The sequence below is a fragment of the Tauraco erythrolophus genome, chromosome 20, assembly GCF_009769465.1.
Source record: "Tauraco erythrolophus isolate bTauEry1 chromosome 20, bTauEry1.pri, whole genome shotgun sequence".
NCBI classification, from domain to species: Eukaryota; Metazoa; Chordata; class Aves; order Musophagiformes; family Musophagidae; genus Tauraco; species Tauraco erythrolophus.
Genome location: NC_141484.1, coordinates 5,403,142 through 5,425,122, shown reverse-complemented (window position 1 = coordinate 5,425,122; position 21,981 = coordinate 5,403,142). Strand labels below are relative to the sequence as shown.

Here is a 21,981-nt window from a genome sequence, read left to right as displayed (position 1 = left end):
TTTTTCTGTATCAAATATCCAGGGTACATTTGCCTCTTAAGACAGTGTTCATCGTTACTGTCTCTGTGTTGCATTACGGTATTGGCATAAGTAGGTTTCAAAAAAAACTGGGAAGCCTGGTACGCTGATATTTAACATAATGTGCATATTGTGATACTGAGATAGCAACTAGTTTCCAACCGAAATCTCTAATGAGAGATTTAAACAGAATAAAATGGGCCATAAGAGAGACGATAATTTAGAATTCCCCTGGCTGGGCTAAGGAAGGGTGCTGCAGGCCAGCATTAGCATTGGGAACCTGTTCTGCTGCTGTATATAACTGAAAGTGGGAATACATTAAAAAAAGGGGGTAGGGTGGGGGGAGAGAAAAACCAAACCAGTCTCATCTGCAAGATTTACTGAATCTAAACCTACAGGATAAACTGCATACAGATTAATACGGTGCGTTTCTGCACTGCTTGCTGCTCTTTTAAAATATGTGCAGCTGCAATGATTGTCTCATAAAGAGACATAACATGACTTTAATGCCTTTGTGTTTAGAAGCCTGATTTTTGTCTGTAGGATTTTTCCCAGTTTTCAAGTGCATGGTCAGGCTTTTTTGCCAAAGATAAGAGGTTCACCATGTTTCAGAGTTCTTAATCATCTAAACCCATTGGATTAAAAACCAGTTTGTTTTCTGCATTTTTTTTTTTTTTTGAGGGAAAGCTGGGAGCAAGGTGGATACCACAGAACTGATCATAGAAGTACAGGACAGAAAGAAATCCCAAGCTTAGGGCAGTCTTGAAAGCCTGATGCGCAGGGTACCAGTCACTTCAGTGACTTTCACAGACTTCGTTGAAGAACATGGGTTTTCAGTATCAACTTTTACGATCCGGATCTGATAAGCCTATGCATGCAAAATACTTCAGGCTAAATTCTGCCTGACCTTCCCCAGCACTGTGCCTCTGGCAAGCTCTCTGAAAACAGCCATTTGAAGTCAGAGAAATCTGGGTCATTGACTTCAATAGAAACTCTGAATAAGGAGATGCTCAGCTCCTGCACCTTTCACTCCTCCCTTCTGTTACAGCTCTGCCTGGGGATGGGCTGTTTTATTCTGTGCTCGTGGGTGCTCTTCTAGCTCCAGTAAAACCAATGCCAACTTCCAAAATCAAACAGCCTGAGCATGTAAGAACAGCTATTTCTAACTGTCTTTCTGCAGCATTGCAAGCCAAAAGTGAGAAAGGAAGAGGAATGGAGCACAGAGGAGTAAATAGAAGGATCAAGTTGTTTCTCCCATTGGCACCAGCTGGGAGTTGGCCTTATTCAGGGGAAGGTCTGACTGCAGAACAGGCCGGCTACTCCCTTATCGCTTGTCTCAATCCAGTTCTGTCATCTGGCTGGTTACACCTACTGTGTCTAAATAATTTGCCAAGGCACCAAGGGCACTAGGCGCCTGAAATGGGCTGGAGAGGCTGCTTAATGCTCTACAAGGTTAAGGTTGCTTTAAAAAGCGAAGCAGAGGATTTGTTCCAAAAATGTAGTCATCATTGAGAGTAACACTTGCTGAGTTCAAACCAGGCCAGCTGCCCAGGCGAGTACATGTATTTGATCTACTGTCATGGTAAAGGCTGACTGTAAACTTTGGCAGAGAAAATTATTAATCTTTCAACTCATGGCATAATAAGCAATGACTAGTAATACCTATTTTTCTGAGAACTGGAATGCCTTTTGGAACCACCCCAGATTACTCAAGTTCCTCTGCCATCACCCAAAAGCAGTTCCAAACCTGTCTCTCCCACATTCAATTAAACCTAAAAAAAAAAAAAAAAAGAAAAAAGCAGGGGCAGATCATGGTTCATTCAACAAGCATTTTTCCTCTTGCGAGGAGCCACAGCAGCTCGCTCAGCTGCACACCACATGGACAATAAACATCAATTTTTAAGTAATTCAGTATTGTTGGTAACAGCTTTCACTTGAAAAGCCACGCAGGGGCTACTTCCAGAACCTCTATGATGGTGAAGGAAGTAGGGGACAGGCTTTGTTCCTCAGTGCTTCTCAACCTCGTCTTCAAAAGCTGCTGGGTTTTAGCTCCAGTTAGGGTGTAGGTACCTCATTGTACTCGTGGCTTTTCATGTACCTCTGAGTTCTGCGGCACATAGTACAGCTGGAAATGTACCACTATCTGAGGCCAGTCTGGGAACATTTCACTGGTTTAGGACAAATTAGAACTAAAACAAAGTTTGAATCTTAAGTCTCTTCACATTCTGTCCCCTGTTTTTTTGTGCATCTCACTTGATCCTTTCATCCATTGTTTTGGCTCCTAAAGGGCTGAGGTGGGGATCACTCTATCGATAAATCAGCAGATGTTTAAGGTACTTCAAGCCATTTGCTTTTCCAATCAGTCCTGTGCCTTATCCCAAAAGCCTGTCCTCCTGCATGATTTAGCCTCGCTCTCCACCTTCTAGCTTGTCATCCGTCCCCCTACCTTGGCAATTCTCTTCTCCAGACAGAACATATTTAAAAGAAAGCAACTAACAGAGGAATTAAGTGTCACTGGCAGCCCAGCTGTGACCATGTGCATACCTGATCAGAAGAACTTTTGCTCAAGATTAAGAGATTTCTCAAACTGCACATACAGTACTGGCTCCTGTTGAACCCCAAGACAGGATGAGATGGTTGGAGAAAAGGACTGGATTCTTCAGACCAATCTGTATTTAAATAGATATGGAGCTCTAGATTACAAGTTTTCTATGGTGGTTCATCGTTATAGGTGTCTCCCAGTACAGCAGCACCGCTGTCTTTCCATCTGTCAGTATCGGCATTTATGCTGAGCCATGATTATTGCACACTGGCCCACTTTTTATCAGTGTTTATAGAGAAAATATAGGCCCCCTGGAAGATACTGGCTAGAAGTGTCTAAAGAAAACTTTCCCTCAGGCTTTCTCTATGGGGAGGAAAAACTTCCATCTTGTTCCCAGATGAGATTCCAGAACAGCGTTCCCAACCACCCTTACAAGCTCTGCAAATGCAATACATGAGAGAAGGGGAACTGCAGCAAAACAGTGGAAAAAACACCTTATGAGCTATGCTGAAGATTTTTTTACTAAAAACAAGCAGTACCTCCTTTTAAAAACATTTAAAATAATTCCAGTGTGGAGAGAAAAAAAAAAAAATCTCTATTCGGTTTTAAAAGCGTGGAGAAGAGCGGATCGAGAACCAAGAGAACGATCCGGTGTGAGCCGTGCCGGGGGTTACAAAAACAGCTGGACGGCGATTCCCACCCTCCCTCCGGCTGGAAGCTCCAGATTTGAGTCAGATTTCGGAACTCGGAGCGCCAAGAAGCAGCTTAACCCCCGGGGGGGCAGCGGCTCGCCGGGCCCCCGCGCTCGCCGTGTGGGCAACCCGGGAGTGCCGGGGCAAGCGGAGCCGGGAGCTGCGGCGGCCCCGATGGGTACGGCTGGATCTAACGAGTGCGGGCGGCGCGGGGCCGGCACGCGGGTTCACGGGAGGTGAACGCGGGGGGGGGGGGAGGCGGCGGCGGCGCGGCGCGAGCTCTACCCTCCCCCCCCCGGTACCGCCGCCCCGTGCCTGCGGCGGGCAGCGCGCGGGGGCTGCACGCGGGAGCGCGCGAGCCGCCCGCGCCGCGGGGCCTCGCGCCATTGGTCCAAAGTAGGTCAGCCCGCGCGCTCACGTGACGCCCCCTCGCGCGGCGTCCCCCCCCCCGCTCCGCGTGACGGCGGCGGCGGCCCCGGGAGCGGCGGCGGGAGCGGCGGCGGCCGGTGCCGTGGCCGGGGTGTTCCCCCGCCCGGCTGTGCGGGCCCGAGCCGTCCCTGCAGCCGTCGGGGCTTCCGATCCCCGTACGTTCGGCTCTGCGGGAAGAACGACCCCTTAAAAACGTAACGGCGTTTTGAGTTTAAAAGTGTCTTTTCGCATTGTCTTTGCTCACGAAAAGGATTACATTAAAAAAAAGGGTGAACTTGGAAAATGGTGTATTATCTCATGTGTACTTGGTTGGAAAAAAGTATAATCTTTGGGCCGTATTTCCATGATTTCCATGAGGAAATTTCCAAATTTCCATGATGAAAACACCAGGGGCAGAAACATAAACAATGGCCAAGATTTTTTTTTTTTTAATTTAAGATCAAGATATTTTCTATACAAAAACTAAATAGCTGTCATAGTCCTTCCTAAGCCTTAAAATAAACGTTTTCTGGGTGAATGCTAAGCTAAGAATACGTGCCAACGAATGGTATTTTGGTTGGGAAATATAGAAACCCAGTTAGGGTATCATTAGCTCTATTTCAGTTGTGTTAGAGTTACCTGGAGTGTAGCGTGTGGGGTCAGCCAGGGGTCGAAATAGCATGAAGGAATTGGAGACCACCTTTGGAAAAGTGTCGCCAGTGAAAAGCGGTAAGTGCACACGACACTCCTGTCCAGAAACAACTCGGTGTCCTGACAGCCTGGCCAGTTCGGCTGTTAAACCTGCCCGTGGGGCAAGGCTGGAGGTAAATTCCTGCTCCTCTTGGAGTGTGAGACTGAAACCAGCAGCTCGAGCACCGAACTCGGGTACTTTTCTCAGCTCTTCTGCCTGGCCTGTATATTGAGAAGTTTTTTCGGCTTTGCCACCCAGGAAATACCCAGCTCTTGTGCACTGGCAATGCAGGGTTTGTAACCGTCCATAGTCCCAGTGACTGGTTGCTTCCTTTTGTTCCACACTTGCACAGATCTACACGTAATTTACCCTGTTCCATGTCAGGTAGTGAACGGTGCAGTTTTCCTCTCATTCTGCTGCACTGAAAACGCTGTTTCTTTCTGTTGAGTGTATTTTGTCTGCAATGGTCAAGAACCATAAAAACGTAAGTAGTTCTGCTCAAGTCGAGCTTTCATTACATCCCTAACTAACCTTGTTTGTTACTGATGTTTCCCACTATCCCCATTACTTTCACATCTTCTTTGTTGCTTACCAAATCTCCTGAATGTATCCTTTTTTTTCTTTATAGGGCACAGAAGAAACATTCTGTCCCACATCTGCCTGTGGATTGCCAGTCGTTGCCCTGATGTTTATGTCACTTGCTCTGTACCTCTGTAGTTCAAGGTTTTAGTAACTAGTGATTTGGCGTCTGAGGCCACGTTGGTATGTGTACAATCATTTAATCATCCAGTGCTTTTTTCGGGTTAAGTACTTCAAAATTACTGTGCTGCTGCTATCACATTGCTGCCTGAAGCCCCTCCAGCCATGAACCACGCCTCGTCTGCGGCATTGGAAGGTTCTTCCCCGACCCCTGCCCGGTTGTGGCCATAAATATGTTCATGTTCCGCTGTCTCTGGTTCTGAAGGGCCTGGCCATCACAATTACCAGTCTTCAAATTTTGGTTGTGCCAGTGCAATTTTATTGATTTGAATGTACTTTGGACTTTGACTAGTTGCTTGTTTTAGTTGGATCATTTGACCAGACCAGTCAGTGCACGTAATCACAGACAGATACCTACGGGGAGGACATGGCTGTTCAGGGCAGACTTCTGTTCCTCAGATAGCTTTTATTTCTAAATAGCGGGCACTCCAACTACAGGTTTATGGACATAATTTACCTTTATTCGCTTATAGTGAGTATTCATGATTATTTATATTTCTTAACGGTAAAAGAACTGACTTCTGAAGAAAGAATAACAACTAAATAAGGATGGTAAAGCTTTGCAAAACGCCATCCAAAAATGAGATGATGAGAAGCAGGGAGGTACAAATGCCTGCCAGCATCTGAAGGGTGGCAGTTCCTACAGCAAGACTGCAGCTCTCCAACAGTCCGCGCAGGTCGGGCTCAGCTCCTGAGAGGGTGGCTGAAGGCCTAGGTGGACAGAAAGTCAATCGCACCTGCCACGAGGATCTTGGCAAGTGGAGAGGAAAGCCCCTTCAGCCAGGAGACTGGGATGAGGCCTGGGAACCCTGCTGGCGGTGACAGCTGCCTCGCCCCGGTTGATCTCGGTAACTGGTGAGAGAAGAAATCTGTTTATGGAAACGAGACGTGTAAAAGATCCGTGTGGGTCCAAAACTAACCGCTCACAAGCCCAGCAACCGGTTCCCTTAGAAATGGATAAAAATACCGTTCCCCTCGCCTCCTCCGCGGCGCCGGGGCAGTCCGCCGGCGGTCCCCCGGCCCGCGGTGCTCCCCGCCGGGCGGGCGCGACCCATCCCTTGCAGTCAGGCTCAGGGGGTGCCCGCTCCTCGGCGGGGTGCCGCCGCGCTCCCCGCTGCCCTCACGCTCGGATGCACCGAGCGAGGTCAAACATTCAAACTCATTAACATTCCTCCCGGTTACCGGGGAGACGGCTCCCGGCCGCGCGGCCTCGCCAGGCGCGGCTCCCCGCGGGCGGGAGAAGCGGCGCGGCCGCGCTCCCCACCGACACCCCGCGCACCGGCCGGCCCCCGTGCCCCCCCCCCCGCTCCCGCCACGCGGCTGTCCCGGTCCTGCCGCGGGTAACGGCCGCCGCGCGCGCCGGCGGCGGGGCGCGGAGCGTGAGCCGCCCCGGGCGGGGCGGGGCGGGGCGGGGAGGGCGGGGCCGCCCGCCGCGCCCCCCGCGCCAATGGCGGGGCCGCGCCGCGCCTGACGTCAGCGCCGGCAGCGCCTGCACATGGGCGCGCGGCCGGGGCGCGCGGCGCAGAGCGGGCGGCGGGAGCGGTGCGGGCGGAGGAGCTGCGCGGCGGAGCGGCCTCTCCCGCTCCCCTGCTCCGGCGGCCTCCCGGCGCCCCTCGCCAGCGGGGCTTGGCTCGGCTCTGCGCCCGTTTCACCGCGCTTCGCAGCGGCGCCGCGAGAGGGAGAGGAAGGAAGCGCTGCCGCGCAGCTGCCCCGAGGGAAAGCCCACCATGTCGCGGCCGCTCCCGCTGAACCCCTCCTTCCTACCTCCCACCTACGGGGTGCTCAAGTCCCTGCTGGAAAACCCGCTCAAGCTGCCGCTCGCTCACGAAGACGGTGAGGCTTCCCCGGGCAGCCCCCGCTCCCCCGGCTCTACCCCCCGCAGCCCGCTCGCAGCCCAGCCCGGGGAGGGCGGGCGCCCCGAAACGGCGGCCCCCGTCCTGCCGTCTCCTCGGGGACCTCTGCTTCGCTTTCCCTTTTTCCCTCCCTCCGACCCCGCAAGGCGATGAAGTAACGGGATGGTTTCCGTCAGGGTGTTAGGCGGTGAGCGATGGGCGCACTCGGCCTGACCTAGCGGAAGGCGCTCGGTTTTTCCATGGCCGCTGCGAAGCCACCGCGGGGAAAGCTCCGGCCGCCTGGAAAAATACATTAAAGGGCGCGATTTGCCTCGGGCGCGGTGTTGGGGAGAGGGGGGCGCGCAGGGCGGCGGCGCGGACCCCCCCGGCCCGAGCCGCGGTCCCGCCGCAGCCCCCCCGCGGGCGGCCCGGTGCTCCGTCCTGCACCGCTTAACACCCGCCGCCCGTCGGACCTTCCGAATTTAATTGCAGAGCGACTCGCAGAATTTCACTGTGGTGTTGCTTGTGGTTTAGAAAAAAAAAAACGTTAAGAAGGCATGATAGTTGACTAGAAAGCTTTATCGGTTCAGATTCGTGCAAATCTTGTAGAGAAACCAGGTGTTTCGCTTTAAAAATGCGTGTTGAAATCACGAGATGTTGTAGGAATGGGTAGGAGGCAGTATTTTAACCTATTTTTCCCTTTTGTTTCTACTTTTGAATTTTTTATCAGCACATCAAAATACATATTCTGTCAGACTTCACTGTGTTAAGTTGGTAATGTTAAGAAGTACTGAATTTGAGGATTGTTTTCCTTGTGTAAGGAGTAGCAAGACTGGAACCTTAATTTAGAAGTATGACAGGATAATGAATTACAGGGATTTTAGATTAAGACTTCCTTTTCAACAGAATACAGCAGCATCTTCCGGTTTGCTGTAACTTAAATGCTCACTTTTAAGTCTGTTGAGTACTAACTGAAGCTGACATTCACAGCCATCCATGCAGTGGGATTGTTAACTAAAAATAGAGGGAAATAACAAAAATATGGTTGGATCCAGCGAAGGTGCTCAGGTGGCTTGACTTGTCAGTTCTCTACCAGAGCGAATCAAAGTAGTTATTTTTACGAAGGGAGTTTCGGTTCTTACAACTGAGAGTGCAGCAGAGATAACTACTAGTATTTTAGTTGCTCAGCTCTTATATCTTTATTATGTGTTTTGTTTAAGCATTCAGTAAAGAAAAAGACAAAGAGAAGAAGTTAGACGATGACAGCACCAGTACCACAGTCCCTCAGTCAGCTTTCTTGGGCCCAACATTATGGGACAAGACACTGCCGTACGATGGAGACACTTTCCAGTTGGAATACATGGACCTGGAAGAATTCCTCTCAGAAAATGGCATTCCACCCAGCCCAAACCAGCATGAGCATAGCCCACACCAGCCAGGTCTCCAGCAAGCTACCTCAGCATCACCTTCTGTCATGGACCTCAGCAGCAGGGCTTCTACTTCAGTCCATCCAGGCATGGTGTCGCAGAACTGCATGCAGAGCCCGGTCAGACCAGGTAAATCAGACCTAAGAACTTCCTATGGATTTTGGCATGAGCCCTCCTCCCCGGTGTGGATAATTACTTCCCCCCCTGTATGGTTGACAGGCAGCTTATGATATGATTCAAGTCACTCACACTCCAAAAAACAATAGCTCTACTTATTGCTAAGGTACTCCACAGGGATTTTTGTTTAAATTATGTTAGGAAACTGGGAGTTCCAAGGAGACTTGCTTATCTTCTTTTCTTCATTGATAGCCTAGCTATTAGCAAGTAAAAAGACCACAAACAGAATAGCGATGTGTAGATGCTGGGATGTTAAATGAACAGGGAGGACCATGAAAGAGAGTATGCCTTTGGCCCATGTTTGGTGTGAGAACACAGAAGTGGGAAATTACTTTGAAGTTAAAACTTAAAGACGATGCTTCCTGTTTGAAATTTTGGCCGTAATCTTATTCTCTGTTGAGCAAAGTAAAATTTGCCACAGTACATGGGGTAGGAACAAAATTTTTGCGATTATAATCTTTCTTAAATTGGCATAAACTGAGTGTAACTCTGACCTGATGTGATAAATTACACCTATAGTCACCTTAAGCTGTAGGAAAAGAAAACATCATGGAGTCCAAGTTCTGATTGTAATGCATGATTCAAACCCGTTTGATGTCAGTGGAAGTCTTCTGTTAGCTTATTAGCACTTGAAATCATCCCTTTAGAGACACTAATACGAATCCAGAATAACTGCTCTGGCTTGACACCAGCATGGCTGAGATCATGGTCAGTGGAATAGTGTCCATATTGAAGTCTGGAAAACATGGAGCTTTGCCTTTTTTCCCTAAAAAAAAGTCCCAAAACCAAACCAAAACAAACCCAACAAAAAAAACATCCCAAAAGAGACTTATTTATTGTGCTCTTCTGCTCACACAAGGTTTGCTAGAGCAAAGTGTGCTCTTGGGAGCAGGAAACCACTCCTGTCCCTTCTGCTTGATCGTTTGCCATGCTCAGCGTGTGAAGTCATTGTCAGAATCATCTGACAAGGAGGCAAAATAAATAAATAGAAGGACAAAAGTTGTGGAGCAGAATGAAATAGAAAAGTCTTACAAACATGCAGAATTTTTTTTCCTCATTAAAAAGAAATAAAACACCCCCCAAAACACCCCAAACCTGTCAACAGACTTTTTGGCCCCAAGTCAGAAGTGTGTGTTTAGTCGTAAATTTCGTTTACGTACTTCGGCTTTATGTGAATTTGACTTTGTTTTGTGTTTCAGTTTCAAGGCGTTTCAGAGTTAACTAATAACTTATAAGGGCTTCCAAACTTACAATGTGTTTGGAGTTGGCAAGAGCAGAATGTAAAAACCCCTTGCTTTTTCTGAGCCATTTTTTAAAAATAGTGCATGTATGCTGCACCGTTTTCTGTTGCATTTGCAGGCATAAAATTAAAAGCAGATAATCTGTCCTCGTTCTTTTTTCAGAGGAGCCTGGTTGTGAGCCAGGCCTTTAACGATCACCTGTCAGAATTTATTCGTAATCAGCTGTCCATCTGACTTTTCAACTCATTGATTTTTTTTTTTTATTTTTGTTTTTTTAGTTTTTCCTCAGCTGTTTGCAGCTCAGGATGACAAACTTTTCTCATTAGAAACTCTGTACGCTTTTTTTACTTTTGCAAAAGAAGTCATGTCTCTTGGGGTAGGATGAAACATTTAAAGTTGCAGGTGTGTTTTCCGCCTGCCATCTTGCTTTAAGAATAATATATCTTTTTTGTTAAATGTGTTTTTTAAAAGAGAGCTAATTCCATTTCTAAAAGTAATAATTTCTTTTTTCCGCCTTAGTACAGATAGATACTATGGCTTAATTAACTGTAGTCTGTTTTATCATCAGATTGTTGAAATTTTTGTGTAGTCATGTAAAAAAAAAATCTTACTTTGACAATCTGTTTTGAAGAGAAGGTAATCTTAGAGTTTAGCACTAGAACAAGCTTTAAAATAAGACAGCATATAGTTAAAAAACCGAATTTTTAGTAAAAGTAAAACCAAGCATTTAAGGTTGTCATAAAAATGCAAAGGCAGATGTGCTGCTTTGAAATATAAAAGTCTAGAGGTAGATGTTAAAATCATTATAATGAAACCTTTTGGTTAATATATCTTAAGTTAAAATCATTATAATGAAACCTTTTGGTTAATATATCTTAAGTTAAAATCATTATAATGAAACCTTTTGGTTAATATATCTTAAGTCTTTTAAAATATATTTTTTAAACTGTACATGAAGAAAGGTTTTCTTAATTGGTGTGAGCTACTGTTCCAGTATGCCTGGCTGTTGTGATTTGTATTATTGTAATAAACCCAAGAACACATAGTATAAAGTATAAAATTTCAATAAAAATTAATTCCATGTGATCTTATTTTTAGGAAAACTGAATGGGACTCGTGTGCGTACATGGTGCATCTCAAACATAGATAAAAGAGTGGCATAAGATTTAATTTCGTTCATGTATTGAAATACAAGCCTTATCTGTCTTTAGAAGCTAATGATATTGCCCAAATATGTATTTTATACTATCTCTGGAAGAGATCTGGAAATCTGCACTGGCATTCACTGGGAAGTGTCATCAGGCGCAGCAAAGCTGAGCTGACCCTGACTATAAACATGACATTGCAAAATCCTCACTTTTTTTTTTTCTTAAAGGTAAAAGAATAACAATAACAGCAAACAGTTTTTGTATAAATTTCACCTAAATCTGTATTTTCAGCTCACATTGTCTGGTCGATTGAAAAACATTTAGGCTCACGAGTTTATCATCTGTTCTCTGGACTACAGCAAAGAATAAAGCAAGCACCTACTTCCCCATAAATTCCTGTTTGGGGAACGTACGTATGACAAATACTGGTTTTCTTTTGAAGAGGAGGGACAGAGTAATGGCTGTTGCGAGGTTGGAATCGGATGTATTTCATTTTCACAGTGCCAATCTTGTTAATAAAAAATAGTATTTTGATTTATTTTAGCGTTGCAGACCACCATGCGTTGTAACATGTAGACGCGTTTAAAACTTGTTTTCTCTCTCTGTGTCGGATGCTGATTAGTTAGTTGAAATCTGTAGCCTCCCTCAGAAAAAGAGGTTTTATCAAGCTAGCTTTTAAAGTAGCCTGTTACTGCAAACACCTTTTCGTGGTTCTGCATCTGTTGTGTCTTTTGTCAGGTTTTTGGTGGAATGTAAATCTCCCTTTAACTGCGGAGTGCTTTAAGGAAATTGGGAGTGTTTGTAGCTGTTTGTATGCAAAGGGAGGTTCATATCTTGCAGGTAACTACTTGGTGGTTGCTTTTATCTTCTTTCCTGCGAACCCCTTATTTGGGTGAATGGGGCAACTACTGTAAAGGGTTTGAACAGAGTGAATTAGAGTTCAGAAGCGTCAGCTGTCTTATGGAAGACCCTGATTAGAAAGTTTTGGGGATTTTGTGGTTTAGATCCAAATTTTCTCTTTGCCATCAAAGCCTTGGATGTAGGTCTATGTAAGGGGGATGCTGCTGACACAGGGAAAGCCCAGGTTTTGTCGCTGCCCTACTCCTTAAGGAGCATAGCGCTGTCGGAGGCTTTGAAAAACTCCCTCATTCTTTGTGTCCCTGTGACAGTGGTTTTCAGTCTGTGTTGCCTGGATGGTTGGGTGCCTTAGACTACTTGCAAAGGATGTGCCAAAGATTATTTAAGGAAAGGAAAAAAGGAAAAACAAGCTTGGTAATCTGCTGCGGAAATACACGAGTGTGCAATATCTACAAGTCTTCACTTTCAGTTTAAAAAAAAAAAAGATTTAGGGGTACATCAAACGGAAACAGCTTTCAGCTTTTTGATTCAAGTGTACTACACCTCCCACCCCCCCCCCCAAGAACACCAAGATTTTATTAAATGCCATGTTTTATTTGTTCAGCTGAGATACTTCACGTAGAGTGCAGTATCCATTACCTTTTACTTCTCACATAGGTACTGAACTGTAATGATTGACACTGGGCATGACTGGGTGGTTTTTGGCATTTTCTTTTAACTGTTGTTTGTGATAGGCACAGCAGCTAACTGGGAGAGGTTTGTTCTTGCTCCATCCAGCCTCTCGGCTGCATACTGGGGATGACTTGGTGAGGGGGCAGCCCACAAAAGGGTGTGTGTGCAACACTCCCTTTATTGCAGTCTTCCTTCCCCTGTGTTTCTTAACGTGACCTCCTCTTCCAGCACAGCCTTTGCGGTGCGAAGGGCAGCATTCCCAGCAGCCGGCTCGCGTGTGGAATCCTCTCCTAAGCTTTAATCATTGTTTACAAGCAGTTACGAGGTGTTGCACGAGGTGCAGCACGAGCCCCTCTCTTAGAGTTGAAGGACTCTACCTCCAGCACCAAGAGGAGCTGGGAATTTCCTGACCTTTGTTCTCCCACGTGACAACATGGCAATGACCAGCCGGACCGTCAGGCTGGCTGGTGCTGGGAGCTGCTCTTCACATTGACTCTCACGTGAGGCTCTGGGTGGCTGCTGCTGCATGACCATGTGCTTTCGGCACGTGGCAGTCCCCTGTGCAGCCTGCTCAGCATGGCTTTTGCTGGAGCAGCAGGCACGCACGCACGGCCGTGTGCTCCTGCCGTTACCAGCCGATGCCGAAATTGCAGTGAAATGGAAAAGCTTCGCCCCGGACTGCCGCGGCGAGGGAAATGCAGCATGCAGACAAGCCTCACAAAACTGCTTTCTGGATCAAAGGAAGATGCGAAATACATTCAGGCAAATATTAAAAATAGACTGTCACGTGATAACAGGGAAAAAAGTGCTGAACACACAAGCCTTGCTAATGCTAGAAGGAGGAACACTGTGTCTCCTTCAAGAGATCTAATTTTAATATTCACTGTTAAATGTTGATTATTGGTTAAATAATTGCTTGACTGCGTGAAAGAACTTGAAGTTAATTTAGAGTTCAGACATTAAACATCATGAAACATCTTGGGGTTTATGCTAGACTTTTAAAATATACCTGGCCTGACTCTTCAGTTCTTATCTGGAATAGTGCTTTCCACACAGATGGGGCTACTTAGGTGAGTAAGGGCTATCCAGTGTTAGGAAGAGGATACAAATAAGGAACAAATAAGGATTTTTTTTTTTGTCCCCTTAGAAAGACATTTCAAGGATGTCTGAGTGTTGAACTTGTTGCAGTTACCTAGAAAAAGTAAAGTGTCTTTCTTGGAGCCTTGCTTCCCGTCTCAAAGTGCATTGGAGAGTGTTTGATTGAATGGTTCTCTAGTGCAGTGATTTGATTTTTAAGCAGCGAGTACACCCTGAAGTCTTTGATAAAACAATATGTCATAGTTAAGAGAGAAGACCTCATCAGGAGATGTGTACGAAGATGACATAGATATTATCTGATTAGATGACGGTACTAGGAGACATATTAAATTGTTTCCATTTCTACCTATTTATGTGACAGCAAACTGGCAATCTTAGGAGCTGGCAGTGGCCGGATTCTGCCCAATTAATCTCAGCAATGAGTACTTTTCTCCTCATGTGGTCTTACTGATTTCAGTATTGCTCATCAGGAGAGCAGCTTGTTGACTGTTCTCCTTCATCAGCTCCTAGGCAGAGCAGCAAAATGTCACCATTCACTCTCTTGTCATTCATCTTTCTGGATTTTTTTTTTTTTTAAGAGGGGGTAACAGCTCTCAGTGTGCCAATGGAGTTTTCTCAGGATGAAAGGGCATACTCGTCAGGGGTAAAGAGTACTTTAGAGCATTATGAGATCAGAAGCTTGGTTGGCTGGCAGTATGCTGTGGCGCTATTCAGTATTTATATCACACAAACATGATCATAAGTTTCCTTTTTTTGAAGTCTCAATTCCATAACAAATAAGATATATTTTCAATATTTTGTCTGAATTCCACAGAAGACTGGACTGATCAGACAAGAGTATTTCAAGTAAGTTATATTCAAGAAAAAACTGTGGTTTGAGTTCTTCTGTGTTTAGTAAATGTTTTTTTCAGAGCTTTCATTTACTTAAACCTCAAATCTCCTCCATTTAATGGAGTAAATTCTATATGAGTTAGTATAGAAAATGAATGTAAAATGCACGACTGGCAAAATGAATGCGTGACACATTTTGTAGCTTGTATCGCCTTTATTTTATGAGCAAATGGCATTAAAGAAGCTATCTGTTTATCACAAAGCTGAATTTGGTCCTGAGAGCTTCAGAGCTAGTGTGGGGAGAGCTGACACAGGTAGGTAAGGCAGCATGTGTTGCAACATTTCATTTGGTTTTTGCCTTTTTTTTTTCTTTTCTGCTAGGGCTCTTCACAGCACTTCAGCTTTGCATAACTGAGGTGCTATCCATCAAGTTTTAAACGAATACAAGTTATTGTTCAACTTCTCACATTTCTCACACGCTTGAAGCTGTTGTACAGCTATGCTTCCCTATCCCAGTCTCTGAACTAAACCATGCCAGGGCTAAATTTGGCCCACATTTTCACTGTACACCATCCAACACCATTGCTTAGCTTCTCTGATGTGGCATGCTCTTGCTTCAGGGTTCTCTGCTCAACTTTGAGAGAAACAGCTTTAGCTCTTCATCTTGCTGGTAGTATTCTCTTGTTCACATTATTTGCCATTTAATGAAAACAGGCATTGAGGATCTTGAAGCTGTTTACTTGTGTTATGGTGTATGGCTGTTTGTAGGAGGAAATAAAAAAATCCAAATTGCATTGAAGTCCTAGAAGACTCAGGTCCTTATTAACTGGAACACAAATCTAGATTACTACTGAAACAAAACTTGACAGGAACCTATAGATCAATGTATTAGCATGTGTTTACTACAGCAGATGCTAGAGTGAACTACACCAATAACTCAACCTGCAACAAAATGTCAATGTTAGATTTGTAGGTGTGTAAACACAGAGAGGCAAAAATACGTAGTTTGTAAAAGATTTGTTGAGGATGGAGAATGGTTTAAAAATAATAATAATAAAAAAAAGAGTTCCTTTCCAATTAGCCTTAGGGAGCTCAGCTTGCTATAAATTCTTTGTTCTGGAACATGGCTGTGGACAATAGGTCAAAGATTAAGTAATTCGTTACAGAACTGGTTGGTACTCCTGAGTTTAGTAAACGAATGAGGAAGGTTCTCCGTCCATAGCAAGGTCCGTTACTTTGTGTGGCAATGACTGGATCTTAAATGTTTTTAAAATGGTTGCAAGGCTCCCCGCTTACTTCATTCTTGTTTGTGGCCATTCCTATGTTTGAGGTGGCCTGGTAACTTTGCAATCCTGAGACAGACGAAAACATTCAAAACGGAAATTAAATGTGTTCCCACTAGTGACTGCTTATAACTTGAGATTCTAAGGAAGCGAGGAAGGAAACTGTAGATTGCATTTCGAAAAAGTGAAGGAACAATAACGTGAAACTTCTAAACACAAAATACTTCTGCCGACCTCTGTTTGACAAAGCAATCGATATTTTTAGCACAGTGCGATTACTGAAATAATACCACTAAACCTTCTTGTAGAAGAGTACATTACTCAAGGCTGCAGAATATAAAACAGGCTCAAAGCGAGAAGGCTGCATTGAAACTGAGGAGGTGACAAAACAGTTTAGTCATTTTTACAAACTCGCCGTTTCGACATTTGGAAATGAGTCCTACTCCAGCGAGAAGTCTGCTTAAGAAACAGCTGTGTGCTTGGCTTCTGACGCTTAGTAAGTAGGAACCAAGCACTCAAAACCAAATCCTGTTCCTCATCAAAACAGAGGGGGTTAAACTGACTTAATTTGAAGGACCCTGCAGCAATCAGACATACCACTGTTCCCTCTTTCTTTGTGTTGCATAGTGGAAATAGAGATGTTACTGACGTCTGTAATCCCTGCAGCTGCGGCCGTCGTTGCAGCATGGGGCATTTGGCCGTTTTATGTGTGTAACTCTTGCAGCTCAGTTGCTCAGATGAGCCTTGGGGTTTGGTATTTTTGTATTTTTTGTATTTTTTTTAACCTAGTTTGCTATGAAAACAAACCGTATGCAGTCTGCTAGGTATGTGTGACCTCTTGTGTGTTCCCGCTTCATGATTTTTGAATGTATTGGCTGATTTTATCCAAATGTGGCATAGAAAGTTGTGATACTGAAAGAATAATTACATCTCTAAAATTTCATGAAAATAGATGAGCGAGTAGAGTGGGGAATATGTTACTGAGCAGGAAGAGCTGTACTGTAAATGTGCGTTTTCTACATCAGAGAATTTGCATAAGACCTTTAAAACGCCTGATCTGTGTGAAATGCTTCTGGGAGAGCTGACACCCCTTCAGACACCATGACATGTCAATTCATTTTGAGAAACAAATCTGCAAGAAACCAGGTTTAATGTGTGTTGAGGGAGGGGTGTCACAAACTTACTCCACTATTATTCTTTTAAAATCCTCAGCTCCTTGAGTCTTGTGATTATGTGAGACTCCAAGGTTTCATTTAAGAAGACAAGTTAGAAAACCAAAATTTTGTAGGTGAGCTCTTGAATGCACTGAACCCAGGCAACGGAACAATCATGATCCTCTCCAAAGTCAGGCACAACAATTTTACCTGAAAATTTTCTGAACTTTTACGCAACCTTTGCTATACCCTGTTCCTCTTTTGCAGCAGAAGCACCCCCGGTCTGTTGCTCTGTTTCAGACTGCCTTGCAGTCAACCAACTTCACATTTGAGGGCTGTTATCTTATCACATTTATCGCAGTATCACACACGGGCAGGTGTCCAAGCGACCTTGTGTATGTGTCCTGCCATTCATTCTTCCCAGCGCCTTCTGGCCGGGGCGCTGCGCGCAAAGCTGCCCTTTCCAGCCTGCTCCGATCACTTTCCACTCTGCCAGTGGGGTCTGGGGTGGAGGGAGGTTGGATGCGAGCGAGGGGTGGTGAGAGTGGGCCGCAAGTGTTGAGGGATCAAAGAGGAAAAGTAGGTCGTGGCAGGGTACGTGTGTTGGGAGGAGGAATAGGGGAAGATTTGTTTTCCTATTGGCTTTTCAAAGTTGTGCAATTTAAGAATTGGATTAACCTGATATGACTCTGTTTTTCTGCCAGATTAGATATGTTGAGTTTCTTGGCATTGTGAATTGTACAGTACATTGTGTGCTGTAAATATGGGTGTGTCGGGATAGAGCTGTAATGACACAACATGCTCACAGCAAAATGCAGCACTGCTGGGTGGACTCCCCTGCTCCCATCGTGGCCCATCTCTCCAACCCTGAATGCACATACTTGTCAGGGCATTTAGAGATTTGTTAGAACCTCTCTACGTTCCCATGTTCCGTTCCCAGCACAGCATCAAGACACCTTGGTACCCTTTGTGATAAGGTAGCACTTATCTGAGGCCCAAAACTCTGTTTGGTCTGGCAGTGGCTTATGCTGTATGAAGTGTCTTTAAAAAAAAAAAAGTCATATGAAAAGATACTTAAGAGTTTCTTTTTTTAAAGAAAAAAAACAAACCCTGTGTCTAAGACATTGCCTTGAGCTTAACTTTGGAAGAATGAAAAATCAGATACAGATCTGAAATAACTGCAAGTGCCGAGCTCACTGCTCTTTGAAGTACACCACAGCGGCATAGGGATGTCAAAGTGAAATGTTCACAGCAGTATATACTTACTTAATGGGTTTTTTGTGTGTTACATACATCCTGAGATAATTTAATTTGGTGTATCCATTTTATACACTGGGTTAGCCTCATGGAGTAGCCCAATTCTCTTTGCTTACTGCAGAGTGAGGGTGGAGGAGTGACTGACTTCCAGCTGCAGGAAGGTGGCCAGAATCAGAGCCCTGTTGAGCTGGGTGATCACTGCTCTGAAGACTAGTGAGTGTGCAGACTTTGGAGAGCGAAACTATGAATACTTTAGGGTACCTTTGTTTAATTTCCACTCTGGATTGCCAGACTTCTCCAGGGACCACATCTACCCAAGCAGGTTAGTCACAAGGGACTGACCATAGCATGGCCTTTGTCACCAGCTGTCCAAGGGCCTACCCTCTGTATCAATGCATGTACGTTGAAAAATGAGAAATTAATTCTCCCGCCTATAGTGAAGATTACTTTTGGAAGAGTGTAAATAACAGATAAGGTTAGTAAGTCAGACTGTCATTTTACTTAGCCATGCGTTGTTACAATGCCTTTACTCTGATTCACATAGGCAAAAAAAAATGAGGCTTGCTCATTAGATGAAGGTTTTTCTGAAGTGGTAGTAGTCTGATGATTGAGCTATTTTTTGAAAGCAACACAAATTGAGTAAAATGGAGCAGGAGGTTGACCTTGTGAACACCTACATCACTCAACTGTGTACTTAAATGAGCGAATTAGGAAAGAGTGCAGCATATTTAAAGTTAACCTGCATATCAGCCATTTGAGGAGGTTAAACCACAAGCCTTCAGTTAGAAATGTTGGACAGCTGCAGTTCGGGTGTCTGCTTGAAACACCTTAGCTGCTGGTGTCTTGGCATTTAAAAAATCAGGACATGAATTGTCCAGGCTCCGAGATCTGACATTCATGCATCTGTAATCATGTGGCTGAAATGCTGATCTTTTTGTTGGACTGGACTCATCACCAGGTTTAAGAAACACTTTTCCAAACTCTCTTATCTGTTCAATTTTCTCAGTGCGACGTGGTTGAAATCATTGTTGAAAATTGTGATAAGACTGGAAGCTGTTCTGAACACGTGAAGAGAAATCATTAGCCAAATGGAAAGAACTGGAGGTGTAATTGTCAAGTCATGCATGTCTCTGATTTCACCAGCTGCTGCACGTGTTTAGATTATCAGTTTATTTCTGTTAGAAAGTAAACAAATCTCACTTTTCTTATGTACTCTCATGACTGTTTCATCTGAGTTGCTCTTATCTGTAGCAGGGATGTACTTCTGAGGTCTTCTATTTGGAGGCTGTTCTTTCTGCTTCCACACGTGACATGCTCTCACGACTCACCTGCACCTCTGATGCTGGCCAGGGATGCAATTTGCCTCTTCCTAAGTCAGTCATTTGTTTAAAAACATTATTATCACTACTATCAAAAATATAATACTTTATAATCTGGGCAGCTTTTATTCCATTAGACCCTGCATGTTTTTCGGATTGAATCCTTTGGCCATATTCTCTCTCACTTCTTGAATGTTTCTCTGTGTTCAGGAGTGCTATTTGGCAGATATTTAGAATCATAGAATGGTTAGGGTTGGAAGGGACCTCAAAGATGATCTAGTTCCAATTAAGTAGCATCAGAAAAATCTGAGCCATAGGGGATGTATATCACCATCCGTCATACCCTTCCTGTACTGGGCCACATCCTGAGAGGCCCAAGTACCTCTTAATCTCCTGAATATGGAATTTGAAGTCATTCAGCATTTTGCATTTTTGAGCCACTGATGGGAAGCTCTCATCATCCTCCACAATGAAGAATTTACAATGCCTTTTCCGAATAAGGTCCTTTCAGGGTCTGCATCCTTGAAGGAGCTGATGTGTAACTCCAGTGAAAACCCAGGTGAGTGCTGGTGCTCAGCACCCTTGCCGAACGTGCTCAGCCCTACCAGCCCAGGTAACACCTCTTTAGAATACAGCACTGGCCATACTAGCATTTCAGCAAACCCCTTCACTAATTTTTCTGCTGCCCTTCAGTTCAGAGGCTGTGGCTCGTTGTTTCCCACTTTCTCACGTTTTCCCAAAGCCACTGGTGTGTACGGTCTGAAGATCACATTTAACCAGCACAAGGAAATCAGCTTGGCCCGACAGGCTGCTTTGTCACGTGGCTGAGAATGTGTTCACTCTGTTCTGCCAGACTATGGCTAGCTGAGCAAAATACAGTGAAGCTCTGGGCTTCTGGCCAAGCTTTTATTTCAGTTTGGAGCTTACAGCCACATATTTGCTATTTGGCAGGACATCCACTGGGGTATATTTGGATAGTAATCTAGCATTGTTTTGCTGCTTTTTTTCTTCTCCTTTTTTTTTTTTTTTTTTTTAATAAATGCACACGAATAGTATAATCCCAACACTTAGTTTGGCCAGTCTATACAAGATTTCTCAGTGTGCACCGTTATGCATGTGCACTCAGAACTTGTAGCCGTGACCTTTGATAAACATAAGTCAAAGCAATTAACTTTCTTTTATTGAAAAATTCTGGATGTCCTACTCTTTGCCCCCTATGTGCCGATGACAGAGCTATGTTGTTACTCTTTCCAAGATCAAAAGCTTCACTAGGGTTTGATTGAAGTCCAATTACGGAAGGAAGTAGCTGTGCTGGAGCTCTGAAAATAGCAATAATTGTTAAAATAATCAAGTATGTCCTTGTGTGTCTTTATAATCTTTAAAACTTCTTTTAGGGGGAAGGGGGTGGCTTTCCTCTAGGTTTAAAATGAAAATATTAGCAAATGTCTTGGGAAAATAGAAGTGTGCTGTTAGAGATCCAGAGAGGGATGCCTGTTCTTCTTACTCCAGTTCTGTTCTCCACCCCAAGCTTGCCTTCCTCTGAAGCTGTTTGCATGCAGCCTGACTCATGCAGGAAAATAAAGCTGGATTTGATTTTTAACTGTAAGGGAGGCTTTGGGTTTGGGGGGAAAAAGGCTTTATGATGCAAACTCGTTTATTTCTCTGTGAAACAAAAATGGGCTTTTCAAAATACAGCGTGTTTTGGAAAGTTGGCTCTGGGTTTGAAACCCCAACATCTGAGTGCACCCTTGTACAAAAAAAAAAAGTACAAAAAACCTAATGCTTGGGGAGGGGGTGCGAAACATGATTGCAAGCAGTGTGAAATGTGGGGAGGGTTTGGTGGGTTTGTTTTCTATGGACAGTACTGAGCCTGGAGGTCTGTTTTTACAGTAACTTTATCAGATGCTTCGAGCTGTGTCTGAGCAGATCAAAGCTGAAATACTTTTCCCCAAATCCATATGTTCTTGAGGTTATAAATTTACAGATGCCTTCTCTTAGTCTTTCCTGCGTCCTCAGAGAGAAGAGAAGCTGGGAGAAAGAGCCCCATGGTGACACTCTCGGCTGGTGTCGATTGACAGAGCTTCAGGAAGGGAGAGCTCGGTTCTTGATGTTAAAACTCAGCCTGTATAGATGTCTAGTTATCAGCTGCAGTGTTTAGTTAAATTGAAACATCAAGGTGAATAAATAGAGATGAAGATGATGATGTGGAAAGTGCTAAGTAAATATTTTCCAGTATTTTGCACTGATTGCTATAGGTGCTGCTTTGGTGATTGTACAGTTGTGACTGGTTTGAACTTACAGCAAGATTCTACCAGTTTGTCTGTGTTGTTTTTTTTTGTTTGTTTTTTGTTTTTTTTTCAATAAACTCACGTGCCTGCACACACATCTGATACAGGACAAGATAATCCCTGTGTGAAAATCGACCCTTGTGTACCTTCTTTTTAGCCAACTGGACTCAAAATCACTAATTACTTGAGTAAAGTCCTTGTGTTATAGATAGATGGTATCAAGTAATAAGCCCAGAGGATTGTACAGATCCAGTGAAAGCCTTTGATTTGTCACATGAACCTTCAG

At 44.5% G+C, this 21,981-nt stretch overlaps 1 protein-coding gene across 2 annotated transcripts in view; it reads left to right on the top strand.

Annotated features, from left to right (window-relative positions):
- Positions 1-6,837: 6,837 nt before the first annotated feature.
- HLF (HLF transcription factor, PAR bZIP family member) overlaps positions 6,838-21,981 on the top strand; it is a 32,157-nt gene continuing 17,013 nt past the window's right edge. For both annotated transcript variants that reach the window (XM_086624130.1, XM_086624129.1), the window contains exons 1-2: positions 6,838-6,943; positions 8,163-8,498. In XM_086624130.1, coding sequence (XP_086480256.1) covers positions 6,838-6,943; positions 8,163-8,498 — 442 coding nt within the window. The remainder of the gene's footprint in view (positions 6,944-8,162; positions 8,499-21,981) is intronic.